The 20,123-nt window shown below is 51.7% G+C and overlaps 1 protein-coding gene across 1 annotated transcript in view; it reads left to right on the top strand.

The window, feature by feature from the left end:
• The first annotated feature begins 4,529 nt into the window (after nt 1–4,529).
• Pkp1 (plakophilin 1) overlaps nt 4,530–20,123 on the top strand; it is a 44,868-nt gene continuing 29,274 nt past the window's right edge. Inside the window, exons 1-2 of the mRNA XM_004862253.3 lie at nt 4,530–4,919; nt 14,924–15,030. Coding sequence (XP_004862310.2) covers nt 4,718–4,919; nt 14,924–15,030 — 309 coding nt within the window. The 5' untranslated portion in view covers nt 4,530–4,717. The remainder of the gene's footprint in view (nt 4,920–14,923; nt 15,031–20,123) is intronic.

The following is a 20,123-nucleotide window of genomic DNA, read 5'->3' on the forward strand; positions in this document are numbered from 1 at the left end:
CTCTGTCCACCCTGGCTACAACTGCCCCTCCCTATATTCTCCGCCAGCCTCTCATCGGGCTCCTCCGCAACACTTACGGTCATTGGCCATCATTTTGTAGCTCATGTACAAGTTTACCCTTTGCCCGACCCTTTAGAAAGTAAGCCCCATAAGGACAAGGTGTGGTCTGTATCCATCATGGTACCCGGGGGCTGGCACAGTGTCTGTCTCGACGCATACTTAAGAGGCTGACTGATCCTGCTCTCTGCAGAGGGATGGGCATCCCTGCAATGGCATGGGAGCAGGCATCGACACGGAGTGACTTGTCGAGGACTAACAGGAACACAGAATGATAAGGGGACACAGAGAGGCTACTGAGAGACTGGGACTTGGCAGTATGAGTTTATCAGGGCAGGTTAGAAGAGGCCTGGATCAGGCAACTGTCGAGGACCCTACTGAATGATCAAAGGTCCTCAGCTAGAAAAGCCCTGAAGAAAGAGAGCAGGCCCTATAGCCACTGTCCAGGAAGTTTGGGGTGCCTCAGACAGAGGGCAGCTGCAGAGATGTGCTGAGACAAGGGGGCCACTGTGGCAAGCATAGTGTCCAGAAAGGTCACCTCTTCCTCCAGATCCCTAGGGGGTGCAGACATCCATTCAGAGCACCCCGAGGGGATTGAAACCCAAGCTAGACGAAGCTGCAACCCCATTACTCTCAGAGGCAGCACAAGCTCCAGAAGCCTCTCAGCCCTCACAGGATCCATCTTCAGCCTGTCCCAGCCCTGTCCCCTCTCTAGAAGGTGAACTCCACAAGGCAAGACTTTGTCTCCTTCATCACTGTGTCCTCAATGCCTAGGACAGGGCCTGCACATGGTAAGTGCTCAGTAAATACTTGTTGAATAAATGAATCCATGTTCCCTACATTGGTGAACATTGAAGCCCCAGGATGTTAAATCTGGGTAACACTTAATTCTGGAGGCTGCAGCAAGAGAATTAGAGACCCAATCTTATTCATTCGTTCCAATGCCTTGTTGAGGAAACTTTACTTGTTTCAGAAATAAGTCAAAATTAATTTCTTTCAGGAAGCTTTCCCTGAACCACACCTCATCCTCCAAACTCGAGTCACCCATGTGTACTAGAACTTTTCACTGCCTAAATTTAAGTTCTGGCAGTCACCCAGAAGGATGCCATTTCAATGCTCTGCTCACATGACAGCTCCTCCTTGATATTTATTCTTTACTTTAGCAATATCACCTTTTTTTTTTTTTTGGTTAGTTTCTGAGACAGGGCCACAAATGAAATGAGATGCAGGCAGAAGACAGAGAGAGAGAGAGAGAGAGAGAGAGAGAGAGAGAGAGAGAGAGAGAGATGGCTGGCTCAAAACCACACACTTGAGTCCCAAACCCGTTCTTGCAGCTGAACACACCCCGCTCACCTGCCCCAAGCTGGGCCTTGACAGCCCCTCCTCTCCCTCCCTCTCCTAGGTCAGCAGTGGGACCTGGGCTCAAATCTAGGCTTCGCTATGGAGTGAACCTTCCTCGGTGTGTTTCCTCTTTCCAGATCCACACCTCACAGGGCGGCTGTGAGAGGACCAGGCAAGGTGACGCATGTGGGGTAGACCGGGGTGCACAGCAACGGCTCAGCCGGTGGCCGCCAGCATCTTCTGGCCGCTCGCAGGGCCCCCTTCACTTTGCTGCTGGGAGAGGGAAACAGAGAAAATACCACCCAAGATCCTCTCGCTCTGTAATCACCAGAAACGCCGACAGCATTACAGAGTGGGGGGCCGGGGATTTAGCTCAGTGGTTTGGCCACCTGCTGTGCAAGCGCAAGGACCCGAGTTCAATCCCTGGTACCAAAAAAAAAGAAAGGAATTACAGAGTGGGGGCGCTGGAGTGGACATGAGGGCCATCAACGCTGAGCCCTCATTTTATAGATTTGGTGCTAGGGACAGACACCCCATTGTGGAGCAAGTTAGGGATGGGGCTGCAGCCCAGCGGCCTGACTTCCGTGTCGTGCTATGGGCACGGCGGCTGCCAGAGATCGGTCTGTGGAAGGATTTGCACCCGCTGCTTGTCATGAGGGATCATGAGGAGCGGCCTGGCACCGCCACTGAGGCCCCAGGCTGTAGCCCAGCTCCTGTGCTTGGCCCTGTCCCTGCCAGTTACCAGCGGGGGCCTCACTGAGCCTCAGTTTCCTCATCTGAAAACGGAGGATGATGGTGCTGGTGCCCCTCACAGGGCCATCACAAGGGGTCAAAGCCATGGTCGGGACAAAGGGCTCAGCTGCACGTCTGACTGGCAGGCATGGTGCCGTAGGAATCGGCAAGTGTTGGTGGTGCTATCGATATTCAATATCAGTTCCAAAATAACAGCAGGAACCAGAAGCCTGAACTTCAAACCTGGAAACAGTCTTAAAGAGAATCACTTCCGGCTTTTATGGAGCTGCTTTGAATAGGAACATGGGCTACTCCAATCACCTCCTTCAGGGCCCTTCTACATCCTAGAAGGTAGCAAAATTGTCATCCTTTAAAGACTTAATTAAGGTTTAGCACAGCTGGCATATTAGGCTTCAGATAGGCCGAGTGTGTGATACAATGGAGTTCATTTTTATGGGCTGTCGCGTGTACTTTACAGCACACTCAGCCCTTACGTGACCGGTGTGCACTGAACTTTAATGCCCATTTTATAGACTTTCATAAGGGAGGCGAGATGATGTGGTGGAGTGAGCACGGGAGCAGCAGTCGCCGGGCCTGTTTAGAAGAGAGGCTCTGCCCCGGGTGACCAGGACCCTGCAGCTTCTCCCGCTCTGTGGAGTGTGGACGGGGGCAGGCGACATCCCAGGCTCCGAGTGGCCCTGGGAGCTCTCGGCTGGAAGCAGAATCTGACAATGCTGAGTGACGACGAAGGGTTTCAGGTGCTCGACTTCTGAGTCTGATCGTGTTTCTGGTCACTTCTCGGATAGCTTTGTCACTCTTTAGGAACACAGTCCTCAATTATAACACTATTTCTAGTGGAAACTACAGTTTGTTTTACAGTTGCTCTGTAAGTGGCTCTCAGGAAGGCCTTCCGGGAAAGCAGGGCTCCCCGTGTATAACACCCACTTCTCCAGAACCGAGTGAGTGACCTTCATAGAACTGCTGAGGTGCTCACTTGGTCTGTTCATTCATTTATTTGTCCTACTAGGGATTGAACCCAGGGCCTCAGGTATGTGAGGCAAGAACTCTACTGCTAAGCTACATCCCCTCCCCTTTTCAAAATGTTATTTTGAAACAGGGTCTCACGAAATTGCACAGGATGAGCTTGAACTTGCCCTTCTCCTGCCTCAGCCTCCTGAGTAGCTGGGATGGTAACAGGCATGCGCCGCCTCACCTGGCTCAGTCCTCTGGATCCATTCCCTGCACAGAATTCCCAGCTAGCACAGGTTTCTGAGAGTCCCTCCCTCCGCAGATTAAAAGTGCTGTGTGTGAGTGGGGAACAGCAACTGCAAATGACAGCAAGCGTGACAGCTGTGACAGTGTCACACAGCTCCCAGAGACCAAACTCGAATCCGACCAGACTGCACTGCTCACTGCTCAGTGAGGATGTCTGGGATGAGAAACTCGAGTCACTGAGAAGGGGATAAAAAATGTTCAGTATCACCTGCTTCAGGGGGTACTGCAGGTGTGAAGCCTGTTAGAGAGACTCCCGTCAAAGCACTTTGAAAAATGCTCAGCTGCTGTCACACACCAAAGTCACCATGTGGGCTCCCTCCGAGGCCGGGGCGGGCGCCACCTGAATGAAGCGTCACCAAGCACGTCCCGGCCTCGAGTGTCTGCAGGAGCGGGCACACGGCAGTGCAAGAACAGCAAGTCCACGGTGGGGAGTTTTAGGGATGAGGCAGCTTTGGTTCTTCAGTAAGGATCTGGGTAGGATTCAAGTTCGGCTTGATTTGTCTTAAATTAGCTGGCATCATCCACCCATTCAAAAATATTTTTACTGGGTGTTTAATGCATGCCAGGCACTGTCTTAGGGGCTACGTATGACGTTTCAGAGAGGATGCACTACTCAGGTGGCATGTGGGGACACACGCAAAAGTGACAGATGTGCTACTCTGCGGCTCTGTGTTTCGGGTGTGGCCCCGGCGAGGCCTTCCTGCCCGGCTTCGCGCCCGCTCGCTGGAAGCTGTGTAGAGCAGAAGGTGGGGTCCGCGCCACGGCGCAGTCCCTCTGGGCAGGAGCTGTCCCTGCCCTCAGTCTGCAGCCCCGCGGCCTCAGCACCCGGCTCTCTGGGGCGCGGTGGGGGTCAAGAAAGCCTCTTTTCCTAGAGAGCAGTGTCCTGGGGTCCCGAGCTGAGCGCGTGCTTTCTCCGTGAGCCGGCAGGAGCAGGGCAGAGGGGCGTCTCCGGAGCCCCAGGTCGTGGGCCGAGAAAGGGAGAGGCAGCAGGCACGCGAGCCCCACACGGGGGAGCCCTGCCCCCCGCCCAGCCTCTCGGCAGCGGCGGTGCCCTGCAGCTCGGCGTCAGAGCCTCCGCGGAGCGCGCCGCCGAGTGGGAGGTGCAGGGCAGGGTGTATATCCTGTCCGACAGAGGGCGGGCCGCAGTGCCTGCGAGGGCAGAGCCAGGGCGGAGGCGCCGGCAGCAGCTGCAGGGAGGCCTCCCTCACCCATCGCACACTCTATGGCCACAGGGAGCCGCTGAGCGCGAGAAGACCACGCTCCCGCCCGCCGCTCCGCTCCGCACCGCCCGCACCGCCCGCGCCCCAGCACCATGAACCACTCGCCGCTCAAGACCGCCCTGGCGTACGAATGCTTCCAGGACCAGGACAACTCCACGCTGGCCTTGCCGTCCGACCAAAGGATGAAGACAGGCACGTCGGGCAGGCAGCGCGTGCAGGAGCAGGTGATGATGACGGTCAGGAGGCAGAAGTCCAAGTCCTCCCAGTCGTCCACGCTGAGCCACTCCAACCGAGGTGAGGGCTCCGCGCCCCTGCCTGGCGCATCTGGCGGGCGGCGGGCGGCAGGGCTGAGGGGCGGCCGGCCCCAAGCGGGTCCTCTCCGGGTGGAAGCTGCTTCACCAGGGCTGCCTGCGACCGTGTAGCCCCTCCGGAACTCAATGGCGCGCTGGGGGGCGGGGGTGGGTGACTCGCAGCGGGAGCTGCCCGGGGCTTCTCTCTGGCACCCCTGGAGGCCCCGAGGGTGTCCCTGGAGCTGATCTCCGCGCCCAAAGCCCCGGGGCGGAGGGCTTTCTCTCCCGACCCTGCTCCGGGACGTCCCGCACTCTGTCTGGCCCTGGCCTGTGGCAGAGGCCCCAGGGCTCACCGAGGATTCTGTGCCGCCTCCCCCGTCCAACCTGCCAGGGCTCCGCCATCCCCTATGCCTTCAGCAGCAGTTGGAGCCCAGAGCTCAGGCTTTGGGGGATCCTTGTCCCGGTGGGGCCGGTGTGGGGCTGCCAGGCCAGGGTGTGAGCGAGTTGCGGAACCTTGGTTGGGGGACTCAGGAGAGGCAGTGCTGGATGGGAAGCTCTCAGGGAGCGGGAACCAGTGCCTGGAGCCACAGCGCGTTAGGAGGAACTTCACACCCAGAAGAGGCAGGTTCGTTTGGAGTCCACCCAGCCGTTAGTGTGCCTTTGCTGACCGGGAAGGCTGTCGGGCCGCCGTGTGCCGTTTCCCCAGCAGCTAATGCAGAAACCCCTCGAGGTCCCCACAAGTCACCTGGGAAGAGCAGGGACTGAAAGGAGTGGGAAATCCCTTCTCCAGGGAAAACCCCTGCGGATCCCACCCAGACATTTTTCAAATTCAGATTCAGGATCTGACCTCCCTCATCAGTTTCTGTAAGTGCCAAAGTCCCCAGCTGGGGGAAGCTGGGAGAAAGGGATAGGACCCTTGAAACTGGAAGGTGTGCTACTTGGTAGGAACATTGGTGGAGGATTTTTAAAATAAATACTTTAACACAGAGGAATTCCAGTAAGAAATATGTGCATTAACAAATCTTCGGTGTGTTTGTTTGTAATTTTATTTAGCTAAGTTTGGTAAAATGCTAATAGAGACTGCACACTGCAAACCAGTCCAGGTCACCCAGGACTCATCTAATAATTCAGGGCCTAGAGAATGTGAGAGGCAGAAGGACTGAGGAAAGAGATAGACCTCTGCCATGGGCACACACACCAGCTCACACTCTGCCTCTGCCTTCTGCTCCCCGCCTTGCTAAGTTGCCCTTGTGTAGAGAACCTGGCAGGCAGAGGACTTTCCCACCTGCCACACCTAAAGGCCTTCACTGCTCCCAGTGCCCTTTGCCCTGGTCTTTTCTCCTGCCAGATTTCAGTTCACTTGCCTCATGTCGTTTTTATTTCATGCCCTAGCAGCTACTTACCTGCCTCTTTTGAAAATAAGTTTGCAATGACAAAGGGCCCACAGCTTCAGCCGTCCTATTCCATCTCTCCAGGAGACTTAGCTGCCCCTTCCCGCCCTCTCTCCAGGCAGCCTCAACTCCTGGCTCATAGCTCCAGGAAAATCTCAAACCAGCCACACATGCCCCCCACACCCCTTCTTCTCCCAGCCTGTCGGAATAGTGGCTGACCAACTGTCATCATAATTGTTTCTCTGGCTGTGGTCCTGGTGGGTGACTATTTGATGGGGTCTAGACCTCGGCTTCTCCCTGGGGGTTTCAGCCAAGTGGAGGTTGACCCCAACTAATGTACACTTGCCCAGAAGCTCTCCGGGGCCTGACCCTGTAGGTGTGTCTCCTGTACCCTCAGCCTCTGGGGAAGTTCCCAAAGGGGCCAGTTTCCCCAGCAGCATCCTAGCTGGAAAAGGCGGTCTGATCACTTGGAGGTGGTGTTTCCGGTTTATCTGGCTTTGTTTTCATCAGATTTTTCTGTCCTCCGTCAGAAATGCCCAAGTGTTCCCCATTTGCTCCTAGTTGCTTGGTGGCCACCCTGCTCCCTCTTTCTCGGGGTGGTTTCTATGCCGTGAGCCTGCTTTCACCCAGAGAGGGATGACTTGGGAGCTGCGAAGGGACCTTGTCCCTGGAAAGACTCAAGTTCTCCTGTAGTCTCCTCCAAGAGCAAAGAGTTGGTTTCTCTGGGTCTTGGACCCCGTGAATCCCACCCCAATCTAAAGAAGGCCAGCCCCACCCATCAGGTTTGCTGGGCAGAGCAGCCATACTCCCCGTGAGGATCCGTGAGGAATCAGCACCCCACGGCCCAGTCCTGATGACAGAGCTGGCTCTTCCTCAGATCCCTGGGTTCTCTTCTGTCTTGTCATGAGGGGAAGTGAGCCACGCAGGGCTGGAGAAGGATCCCTGTGGAAGGAATCTGACACCTGTCTCCACACATGGCCCCCTGGTACCTGGCACACTAGACAGACACCTCCCCTGGTCATCAAGTCCCCAGGGAGACAGAGGGGCTCTCTGGGGCTGAAGACCTGCAGAAAGAGGTCACTCTTTTTACCTGTTTACCCATGGAACTGCCACTGCCATGCTGCTGCCTGGGCGTTCAGTGTCCCTGTGTGTGTTGCAGTGTCAGGCACTTTTCTTCCCGGACTATGTGGGAAACAGGAAAGCAAGGGGGATGTGGCAGCTCAGCAGAAGATCTTAGCTGGGGAATCTTGACTTCCCTGAGGATGGAAAGGGCCTTGGGGGTTAATAATTTGCTGTCTGTGAGGGTGAGGGGCTAGTGCACTGGTTACCTGGCCTGGGGAGCTCGTTTGAAATCTCTTCCTGCAGGTTTACCCAAATTTCATTATATCTCAGCCCCAACACATGCACCACCAGGAACACACAGCACATGTGAAGTTCCGTGAAGGAGCTTCATTTTCTTGTTATTGTTTCCAGAGACAGCCTAACACTACCAGCCTATGCTGCCTGCTTAAATATCTGTGATTCTTATTTCAGACCCCTGGCTTTTCTCAGAAGCACTGTACCATGTCCCACCTAAAATGCAGATCCCCCCCAAAAAAATGCAGAGCCTTTATGTCCCTCTGCTCAGAGATTGGGGTTGGGGCAACCTTGGCCCTGGGAGGTGCCTGGCTTGCCTTCCAGGGCTCCTGTGTCTGTTCATGCTCCCAGAGGGCAGCCTTGCGCTAGCGAGGTAGCCGGCCCTGGCAGCCCTCGCCTTTGGTGGCTTTTTGTTTGCGCTCGGCTGTGTCTCAGCATGAACCCCTGCTGGGGGTAGGTTTTGCTCATTCTACTCTCTTGAAAATTGCCCTTTCCTGACCACGGACTGCGGACAGACATCACTCTGGGGGTGTTTTCCCGGGACTTAAGCTGAGATGAGAGATGGTAGAGAGTATTTGTGCTGTAGCTTGTTCCACCAACAAAACATACTAATTAAACTTCAAATGAACTAATTCTTGTTTCTTTACAATGGATCTTGGCTCGAAGTTGGCATTTTAGCCAGAATTTCTGTTGGCCTGTTAGAACACATGCAAAAATGCTGAGTATTCTAGGGTGTTTCTCAGCAAATGTTTGTTTCCCTGGACCCAGTCTTTTGCTAAGCTCATTGGCAGAGAGATTTTTAGAATGCAAACTCCTCTGCCCTCATACCAAATTGTAAATACCAATATGCTAATTGTTATAAGTTTAAAACTCTGACTCTAGAAAGTATATGATGTTTGAACAAAATAAAATGGAAGGATGTTAAATATCCTCACACGTGTATAGACAATGCACACACACATGCACACTTATGTGTACCCATGAGCATGTTTACATGTGTATAAATACACTCCAACACACATATACACGCCTTCCTGCACACACACCTGTATAAACACACTCAGAAGTAACACACACGCACAGCTTATATGTATGCACAACCTCCCATATGAGCATGGACTCCCACACATGTACACACAGACACACATGTGCACACACACACACACCACTCACAAGCACCTACACACTCCACACTATGCAGCATCCACTATCAGCCTGGCCTCTGCTGCTGGCTGACACTCGGACTTGGACAAGGCAGTGCTTTTCTCCAGGTCTCTGCAGCTGTCAGAGTTGGATTAGATCATGTCAGGAGGGCTTTGTGATGGCAACACTCCAGAGACAGATCTTCTAACTCCCTCCCTCTGCAAGCTCTTTGCCCAAACTGCATAGCTGTCCTGCCAAGAGGCTCCACCCTCAAGGCTCCGCAGTCACTGAATCTCTCTTGTAAACATCCTAGGATATATGAAAAAGTTCTAGTCCACTGGATCCAGACTTACCTGCACAGTGGAATCACCTGGGTTTTAAAAAAAAAAAAATTAGTCCCTGAGTCCAGCTGTCAGAGATTCTAATTTAGTACAGAGGACAGCACGGGCAGGAGGACATTAGAACTCCCAGGCCCCACCCCACCCCTCTCCCCCTTACACACACACACGGACATTCTGTGTAGTAATTGTTGGTGACAGGTTTTCTCTGGGTCGCAGCAAGTCTTGTTCCCAGCCTTGCCCACCTAATCCACCAGCCCGCCCCTGTGCCAGGCCTGTCCCCACTGGATGCTCCCACATCCCACCCAGTCCTTGGGCTTAGTGATGGCCATGCGTGCATTGTTAGAAAGAGCAACAGGATTCTAGCAGAGGCCAGCTTGAGCACCTCCCAGCAGGGCCAAATGTCACATGCACCAGGAAGAGAGAAGAGAAGGCCAGGCTGCCGCAGCCACTTGTGTTGGCATTTCTGTTCTGTGCGCATGCCAGGGAAAGGCCAAGAACTATGCTGGACTGCCTGGCAAGGCTGTGTGAACTCCCTGCCCTCTTCTGGCTCCTAGAAGCTCCGGAGTGGGGGAGGCCATCCGTGGCACTCCCAGTGGCCGGGCAGAAGACACGGGAACGCTGACTACACTCCTCCAGGCACCTGGCCCATCCTGCTCATCCAGCCCACTCATGACCACCTCTGGGGGTATTGTCTCACAAGTGTCTTCCTGGCAGTTCTTCCTGTTACCTCATTTAAATTCCCTTTATTTTGGGCCTAGCCCTGGGCACCATGAAGGTATTCAGGGGATGAGGCAAAGGTGACTTCAATCTGAAAAACAATGGGTGTCTTCCTCAAGCTCTTCATACCGAGGGACAGGGAGGCTTGATTCAAGTGTAGAAAAAGCCAAACACCAGGAAACCAAGTAGCAAGAGATAAACCTCCAGAAAAGCTTGCTGTGACCCCTGCCCAGCCAGGGAGAGGATTTGGGAGCAGGAGAGGTGAATGGCCGCTCAGGTGCCCTCTTTCCCCCAAGGACTGTCTGCTAGTCAGGCAGGAAGGTGTTCTGAGAGCCTCCTGTCTGCAGGAGCAGATCCTGAGATGGGGGTGTCCAGTTGGAGTAGAAGATCCATCGCTTGGTTAGGGAGCTCCTAGCCTGAATGGGGAGACACAGGCCCTACTTTCCAGAATAATACAGAGGTGTACACACACACACAACCAGTATACAAACACCTTGCTCCAAGGGACACACAAGCCAGCTAGAAATTGGTACAGCAATGGCCCAAGTGCTGACATGCACTGCGGGTTTGAAGAGCTCAGAGCTGGGTGGGGTCACCTTTAGGAGCTGATTTTTGAATGCAAGGAGAGGGATTGGCTGGGAAGAAGAAAAAGAATGTTTCAGGTGCAGCAGGTGTGACCTATTTGAAAGCTTGGTGGTGGAAGAGGATGAGTCATCTCTATAGTGGCTTGCCTGCTCTCACAGGAGAGCATGGCCTGTGTCCTAAAGAAGGAGCTGCCTCTGTTTTCAAAGGTTTCATAGATAAGAAAGCTTGAGCTGCACTATGACACAAATGAGAATCATCTAGTCATTGTCTAAGAAAACAAAGGGAAGCTGGGCATAGGGACAATGACCATCAAGGGGTAGATTTTCTGACGTGGTTTTTACGTACTGAAAATTCACATTGGCGTAAGATGAGGTAGGCTGTGTGGAGAGAGAAGTCCATGCTGCCTGTATACTAAGGAGAGTGATGGATACTCTGGTTCATCTGTGCTTTGACTTTGGGCTTCTGTGGTGGGCAGATGTCTCCTGAGAATGACACACAAGGTGGGCCAGCTGCTAGCTTTGCTGGGAAGCCACCATGTTTTGCTCATGGTGAATGCGACCATCTGGAGACAATGGTGGGAAGGCAGATGCTTGGCTGGGAAGTTGGGGTGCTTCTGTGGGGTGAACTAGGTACTTGGATTGTCTCCCTTTACCTCCCCTGGAACCAGGAATCCTTCTCAAGGAGGTGGCTTTGGCTGTCTGTGCTCTTCTTTTCCAGATTTATGCTGCCCAACAGAGACTCCTTGGGTAGAGGAATGCCTATTTAAGTAGAATTCAAGGAGCTTGACCCCATCAGGCATTAAACGGGGACCTTGAGTTTCTAGGGATTGGAAGGGGAGAAGAAAGAGCTGCTTGATAAAAAGGCCAGCCGAGGCCCAAGGATTTAGCTCAGTGGTGCTGCCACCTGCCTTGAAAGTGCAAGGTCCTGAGTTAGATCCCTGGTACCAAAAAAAAAGAGCCAAGCTGAAGCTAGAGCAGTACCCTGTGCCCAGGATACCAAGGAAAAATGCGATATGATTCATGCCTTGGAAGATGCCCAAAGCCCATGCTAGTGGAGACAGTGCCATTGTGAGATGGAAATGGAGAGGTCATTAATCAGGCAAGGCTTCCTAGAAGTGAGGAGAACCAGGTGGAGGAGAAGTGAGCTATCGCCGCCGTCATGCTCCTGGAGAAGCCCCACGTTCTTGCTGTGGAACTTGACTTTTAGAGGATGTTGCTTACCACCCAGACACCCTGGCTTCTGTGTGGGAGTGGCGCTTATACACAGAGCTTACCTGCCACCTGCACCTTCTGTTATCTGGCACACTGCTAGGTGCTGCTGCTTCCGGTGTATGACATCTCTGGGCTCCTCCCCTCCCTTTACCCCCGTCCTGTAAGTGCAGCCACTTTGTGGTGGAGAAGCAATACTGGTGGGTCTGGTGGCCACCTCACACTCACAGGGAGCCCAGCCACCCCTTGATTGAAGACGGGGCTTGGAGGATCCTTCCAGAGCTGTCTGGAAGGCCCAACCACATGAGAGCTATAGCCCATGCCTGTCTTCACCAGAGGCACTGCTGGGACCTAGGGACTGGCTTTGGGCATTACAGGGCATCCCACCCCTTGCCTGCGTATGTCCATGCATCTGTGTGTCCAGCCCCTGCCTCCGTGGCTCAGTCCCCCACCACCTCATCACAGAGAAGTGTGGAGAAGGCAGCGGGGCAGGTGAAGGGCATTGAGGGAAGAGACGCTTTATCTGATGACCTAGACAGAGAGCCACGAGTCAGGTCATGCCCATGGATTCCTTCTCACAAGGGGTGCAGCCCTGGGGAGCTACTAGGGGATTCCTTTCTGAGTGGGAGGCCTCCCTGGGGCTCTGTAGCACTCTGTGTCTGTCCTGCCACAGATATGCCATCCAGAAGCAGCGGGCTGACCCACACGGGCCCTTTAGTAGGAAATACCGACTCATGTGGTGAAAGCCAAGCACACTGGGGCCTGCCAAGCATCAGAAGGGATGGTAGAAGTGGGCTGGACAGAGGGGAGGCAGGCAAGGCCTGGATGCCAGTTCCTAGGGTCCTCACTGTGTGCCTGGCTCCAGCCCCTTCCCTGGTGAGCCCAAGTTCTGGGTTCCTGATTCCACAAGAGGCCTCCAGTCTTTCTGAAAAGCAGCTCTGCAGAGAGGGTGAGGAGCAGCTGGAGACACTCACAGGGAACTTAGACTAGGATAGAGCTCAGTGGGCGTACTGCAGTCCTTGGACCCCCGTCATGGGCACAGGTCCTTCGGGACTGGGGTCCAGGCCTGGGAGGGTGGGCTGCTGGGGGGGTAGGGATGTGGAGTCCTTCAGGGTGACCCTGAGGCAGGCGGCACAGAGGTGGTGATTTGCCTTAGCTGTCTGCTCTTCTTCCCTATAAGCTGAGTCCTATCCCAGGAGGAGAAGCCGGCTGCTCTGAATGCCATCGGGCATGTGTCACCGTCACCACACAGCCGTGGGGCCTGGAGCCGTGTGGAGCCTTTGGGGTGCAATGGGCCAACGCCTTCTTTTTACAGAAGGGGAAGCTGAGGCCCAGAGAGGGCACGTGGCTTGCCCAGAAGCCAGGCCAGGGCCAGTTTCAACCCAGAGCCCTCAGCTCCCCCACCCAGGGCACATTGTGCCTGCCGAGCTCAATAACCCTCGTGTCCACTGGGTGCTCCCTGAGAGGAGGTAGGAATCAGCCTTCTGCCGTGGGCCCTGGATGTCATCTGGATGAAGGAGGTGGCCTCAGGCAGAGACACTGGCCTCATTCCAGAGCTGCCCCTCTGCTATTGCCATTACCCCCAGCTCAGACAATCCAGTCCCTGGAAGAAGATTCGCCTCTGGGTGGATGTGACCTAAGGAGCGGTGCTAACAGAGCCGGGGAGAGCAGCATCCAGCTTGCTCTCCCTACGCAGGCTTCCTTTCCCCCTCTCCCCTCTCCTTCCCTGCTCTGCCCTTTCCTCCCCTTCCTTTCTCTTCCCTTTCCCCTTTGCTTTTTTCTTGTTTCTTTATTTTTCTCTTTTCTCCCCTTCTTCCTCCTCCTCCTCCTCCCCCTCCTTCTCTTCATCCTCTGCCCTCCTCCTGCCCCTTCTCCTCCTCCTCCTTTCTGTGTTGGGGAGGAGCCTAGGACCTTGTGTGTGATAGGCAAGTGCTCTACCACCGAGCTACATCCCCAGCTCCTTTTTATTTTATTTTGAGACAGAGTCTCACTAAGTTCCCCAGGTCACAATTTGAGACCCTCCTGTCTCAGCCTCTGAGTAGCTGGCTTTACAGGCGTGTACCACCATGCCAGACTAGACAGAGTTTCTGATGGGGGACTCTGGCTAGCACTTTAGAGAAAAGACGCACATCCCTCCTAAGAGGTGCTCACTGGTACCACTCACCTTTATCCCCAGAGGCCACATTTAATAAGAGGTGGTACAAACCTTGCTCTGGCATCTAGGCCACAGAGCCGTGGTTTGCCCCTCATGGAGCCACCAGTCTAGCTGAAGGAAAGGCACCAGGCAGGGAGAGACCGGAAGGCAGACATAGGAGAGTATGTTTTCCCAGGCTGAAAGGGATTGTCTTGTGCTTCCTGGAGGATGGTGGGTCTTGACCTTAGCTTTAGAAGATGGATGGGATTCAATGGTTGCAGCCAAGGCAAAAAGGCAGATTCAGAAAAAAGGAATGAGGTGAGCAAAGTCATGACTGTGTCCTGTAGATTTACTGCTGCCCCTTGGAGACTTCTCTCGCCATCTGTGAAAGGGAGAATTGAGGATAGCCCCACCAGGAAGCCAAAATCCAGTTCTAATTTCTGTGATTCAAAGCCACTTTGCTGCTAGTAACCCTAATGACACTGTCCTCTTCCCATGAAGCCTGTCATTTGGGATCCCCAAGCACTGTGAAAACATTAATTACTCCTCACGGGTCCTTTGAGGTTGATCACTGCTCCCCCTTTACCAGCTGGAGGACCTCAAAAATGAAGAAAGGGATGGAAGATCACCTGGTTACCCAGGGGGCTGGGCTTCAGTCTGAATCCAGAATCCCTACCGGAATCCGACTGGAATCAGCCTGTACTGCTGTGTGCTCTGATCCTGGGGCTCTGCGCCTAGAATGTCAAGATACCACCTGCCTTCCCCAAGTGGGAAGCTGATCTTTGTGGAACGTGGAGTCATGATTCCCTGGGCGGGGGTGGCAGTGCTCCAAGACCCTCCAGGACAACTCCTAACTTGTAGGTGTCAACCTTCCCAAAGACCCGGGCGGCCATTAGGCTCCTAGGAAGGAGTCAGTAGACTCTCACACTTGTAGTCTGCGGTGGCCTTTCCCTTGGCCCTGGCTGCAGAGGAGGTAGAGAGTCGGAGAAGACTTCTTCTCCACCCTCCTCCCTCAGGAGGTCAGACTTGTCTTCCCCATGGGCATGACGCACCTGGATGTGCGGTGACTCCCCAGGAGGAGGTATGGGTGAGGATCATGGCCCTCCTGTCGTAACCCTTTCTTTGCTGTCCAGGTTCCATGTATGATGGCTTATTGGACAATTATAACAACTATGGGACCACCAGCCGGAGCAGCTACTATTCCAAGTTCCAGGCAGGAAATGGCTCATGGGGATATCCGGTAAGAAACTTCTTTCGTCCAAAGAGACCTGGAATGTTTGTGGGGATGGTCTGGAGTTCGTGTGGAGAAAGCCTGCACTGGTTGCTAAAAAAGAGTAACACAGGCAGAGGTCAGTGCAGTGGGCTCATCAGATCCGACCATTATTTCATAGAGGGCTGCATGTGCAGCCTCAAATTGAGGCTGATTGGCTATTTCTGAATGTCTCAAGTGAGAACATTTTAGGGAAAGCCTAAAGAAAGGGCATTTTTAAAGTTCATTTCCCAATGTCTGACTCAATCATGGATTTGAGAGAAGTTTGAATTTTTGAAGTCCATTTGTGGATCACTTTTTAGGGTTCTAGGAAAATCCTGAAGGGGGTTCCTTCTTCAGTGTGTACTGATGGCCATGGAGGGACTCTAGAAGGTCCTCCAAGGGCCAGGACAGCATGTCCACTACAGTGACTCCTGCAGAAGGGACTTGGTGCTGGACTGGAGAATGTTGTTTGAGTTTGTCAGGCAGATAAATTTAGGCTCAAATTCACTCTGCCACTCTCGGGACACGTGACTTTGGGCAAGTTACTTTAACTCCAGGCCTCAGGCCCCTCACAGGTATAAAGCAGATATAACAAAGTCTACTTGTTATCATCAGAATCAAATGAACCAATGTGCGTAAAAACCCAATTACTACAGTTCTTCATATTTTAAGTAGTTAATATAGCTGGAGATTATTCTAGACCGTTTAATCTTGGTTTGTCTCTGTCTTCCTTGTGCTCTCAATTCACTCCACCCATCTGTCCATTTACTGAGCTTAGCTCTGGGCCAGGTGCCCTTCCGTGACAGATGCTCTAAATATAATAGTACACACTAGCATAGTTTTCTTCTACTCTGAAATCAAGAATACCAGGATACGTGGCACACCGTTTCTTGTGCTCCCCAAGTTCTATGACTTTTGTTTACTTTTGTCGATTTCAACATTGGCCTCATTATTCTTGGAAACTTGTTTGGGAAGCCTTGAGATGTTGTGCAGATAGGAAGAAAGCCTCCTTCTCCATGGGAAGCCGGGGTTTGGTCTTCTTGGGGCTCCAGGATCACCAGTGCTTGCTTTGAGCCACATTATTTACAATTTTCTTTCTTTCTTTTTTTTTGGAGGGGGTGGTACTGGGGATTGAACTCGGAACCTTGTGCTTGCGAGGCAGGCGCTGGAACCACTGAGCTAAATCCCTGGCCCTATTTACAATTTTCACTCCTGATTGTTGAAGATCTGGGATTCTGGGCAGGGGAGAAAGTGGGTGGTTTATGAGTTTGGAGTTCTTCTGTCCTTGGCCCGATTCCTTCGGCTCTTGTTAGGGCTAATTTTGGATGCTTTGTCTTTCTTGTGTGTTACAGGTTAGGAACTAGAGGAAAGAATGAATTAAGTTTGCTGCAAATTTACTTCCTTTTTTCCCCCCTCTAATTGTTGTCAGCTGACACCCTCATTGCAACATAAATCCAGCTGATTGAGCTCAATAAGCTGGCAGATCAGGCAGGGATGGGAAAGGGTTTTGACACAAAGGATGAAGGCCAGACAGTCTCTGAGAAAATGTCTTACTGATACAGGATAATTCGATTAGGTTAAAACCAAGGGAGGCAGAATTACTGGACCGGCAGTCCCAAGTGAATAATCACGCTGATAATAGAGACGTCATGTGTCTCTGCGTACATGATATTGCCAGAAGTTTCAGATTCTACCCTGGTTCTGTGACTTTAGATAAAACTCGGGATCACTTTGGACATCATAAAATTCCCGTGTGTAAGATGGGAGTGATGATACCTGTGTGTCTACTTCACTCACAGGTTGATATCATGTTACATTAGCTGCAAGTGTTACGACACGGACAGTGTACCATGGAAATGGGAGGAGGTATTTCTAGAAAACATCCTTCTATGGCCCATGTTGAGCACTGGGCATTGGTAATTAACTCAATCCTCAGCTGTTTCACTAGCCCTTAATGCTCCCAAACAGCCCCCACCCCTCCCTATGCCCATTTTCTAACCAGTGAAAATCCCTTTCCTTCCCCCACCCTAGGCCCAACCCTCCTCACTCCTTTGCTGGCAGGACTGCAGACGTGACTCATGACAGGGTAGCTGCTGAGGCATGTTCCGTCTCCTCTCAGTTCAGGAGAGGCTATGGGAACAGGGAAGAGCTGAGCACACACACGGATTTGGCAGAGGGAGGGGGCTGAGTAGCGAGGAAGTGGAATAATTGATATTGGAGCCAGACATATAATTAGCCAAACACCGGGCAAAGCCAAATGGGGTCCAGATTTAGGGAAGAAAAGAGCGGGAGAAATGGTAATAGAGATCTGTGGCGTGAGATAATCCCATGCCTGTGGGATTTTTCCCATAGATGGTACAACTGGCTTGGAATGTTTTATTTCCCACCCTCTGGGGTAACCAATATGGTGGCCAAAGGCAGGGAGCATGGGGAGGAGGGTGTGGTTTGTCTGTACACGCATGGTCAGCATGTTTTCAGGAGCTTCTGAGAGCTAATAAAGGACCATTTCCTGCAGATCCTTTTATTCACTCAGCCTCTGGTATTGAGCAATTGCTGGGGCACAGCAGCCAGAGAAGTACAGTGCAGACACCGGTGAAAAGACTCTCCCCTTGCCCTCAGTGCACTTCCAGTCAAGTTGGGAGAAGCGGAGGTTAACAGACAAATAGAATGCAAGCTTGTCGTAGTTTCTCTCCTGGAGTGTTACGCCAACACCTTCCCTGCTCAAAATGTTTCTAGAGCTACCTTCTGTGTATTTGAGGAGCCATGTAAGAGCCAGTATTATTTCTTTATTGTCATGACCCGTGTTTGATCAGAAACCATGCCACCCACTTTGAGCACCTCACTCCTCAAATTTGGCTATAACTCCTAATTTCAAACCATCTTCAAACTTTTTTGTCAGTGAGTATATATTTTATTTATATATGTAAGGACCTTATATATTTAGAATACTATAGGCAATTCCAAAAGCAAGTTCTGCCAGGCATGGTGGCACGTGCCTGTAATCTAGAGGATCTCAGGAGGCTGAGGCAGGAGGATTGCCATGAGTTCAAGGCCTGCCAGGGCTACATAGTGAGTTCAAGTCCAGCTTGAACAGCGCAATGACACTCTGTCTTCAAAACAAAAAACAAAAAAACCTAAAAGCAAATACTAACAATGTGTTAAAAGTATAGTTTTGCCTTATATTCCTAATCAATTAATAGCTTTCTGATTAAAAAACACACTAGTTATAATTTATGACAATTCATATCACAAATTTAGAAAACTGAATATAGAGAGTCTTGTAATAAAATAAACCTTAAAACAAAGTCTGAAATACAAAAAGCAGCCAGGGGCTTAATGAATAGAAAAGACTGGTACGAAGAAAGTCATTGAACCAAGTGATTCTCTGCATTTCTCTGGTCACATGACTCACTCCTCTCCTTCAAAGACAGGATACTGGAGAACATCATTGTGTCCCAGAGTCCCAAAGACCTCAGGCAGAGCAGGGAGCAGAAGGGTGGGGTGAAAGATGGGGCCCCCCAGCCCCACTGCCTGACCTTCAGATTCAGCTCCGCTGTTCCAGTTCTCAGAGCCATACTTAGGAACATCAGAGTCCCAGTGCGGATTACATTTTGCCGAAACTCAGGCCCAGAGAGGATAAATTGCTCCTCTAAGGCCGCACAGCTGGGTAATGGTGTAGCAACCTAGATCCCTGGCCTCCTAACTCCTAACCTGGTGGAGTTGTATTTTCATCACTCCAGACGTTTGTACTTTTGTGTGATGGCCATTTTATGGGGTCCCACAATCTCCATATTTTATCGCTACAACTGTGTTCCAGGGACTTGCAAAAGACCCTCGAAGTCACATCCCTTCCTTCCTCTCCTCCCGCCTTCTAACTGGGCCTGCTCTATGGGGCTCCAACAAGAGAAGCCGGGAATTGGCCCTGCTTTTGCCTTCCTGGATTCAAGCTGGGTTCGCTTGGCTAAAAACATTAATGAGGTTAGGGTAAGGTTACTGCATAAAATACAGCAAAGTACAATGTTTGGGACATAGCTTTACTGAAAATTTCTTTGTTGTTTATCTAAAATTCAAATACAACTAATATCCTAATTCTGTTATTTGCCTAAGTCTGGCAAATGAAATGCCTAGTCATTCCTATAATAAAAATCAGACTGGGGAATTCAAGCAGAATTATCTCAGGCTGCAGCCACTTCTGGTAAGAAAATAAAGGTCTTTTGGCCCCTCTTACTTGTCCTCATATTAAGTCACTTATATACCTTCCTCTGGTCAGCTAAGATCAAGATGAAAGAAATAGACAGCTGGAACCCTTGGAAGGCCTGGCGCTTCTATTCCAAAGATGAAAATAGGCTTTATCACATGGGTGTGTCCAAGATAATCCTGATGCAAGTGAATACTTTCAACTTCCAGAGAATGCATCTAGATTCAGATTGGCAATCCCTTTTTCTATCAACTCCAACACTAAAGGGCTTTCTATTTTCAAATTGAGAAACACATCTTGATCTGTCAGTTCTTCTAGGAGTTATAGTAAGTAACATGCTCTTTGATTGTGGACTGGAGTAGACCATCCTTCCTAGGACCTGATCTATAGAGGAGAGAAGCTATGCAGGTAGCATCAGGCAGGAAATCTGGAACAGGGCATACCATGGTTTCCACCATGTTGAATCACTCCCGCCATGCTCATTGAAATCCAGCCTAGCACCCTAGGAGTGAGAATCCCCAGGAACATAATGAGGGAGAATTCTGCCTTTGTCTTTCTTTGCTCTTTCTCTCAGCCCCTTGATTAAATGATATATCAGTATTTGATGATTCCATCATGATAGGGTCTTTTGGACAATGTACTAGAGACCCTTAGCCTGAGGAGAGCTGATCCTGCCTACCCTAAGCTGGAAGCAACTTGAGCGAGGCCTGATACAGATGAAAGATGGTGGTTGCATTAAGTTTCAGTGGGCCGTGGGAAATCCAGGCACAGTGCTCTCAGGTCGGCAGTTCACCTGCAGTCAGTTAGCTGTGTTGACTGAGTATCCACAGAGCAAAAACAGGTGCCAAGTACTGAAGAGGGGTTTCCAGGGAGAAACACAAGA

The sequence above is a fragment of the Heterocephalus glaber genome, unplaced genomic scaffold, assembly GCF_053883595.1.
Source record: "Heterocephalus glaber isolate CG9 unplaced genomic scaffold, H.glaber_assembly_v1.0 deba00001600, whole genome shotgun sequence".
Classification (NCBI taxonomy): Eukaryota; Metazoa; Chordata; class Mammalia; order Rodentia; family Bathyergidae; genus Heterocephalus; species Heterocephalus glaber.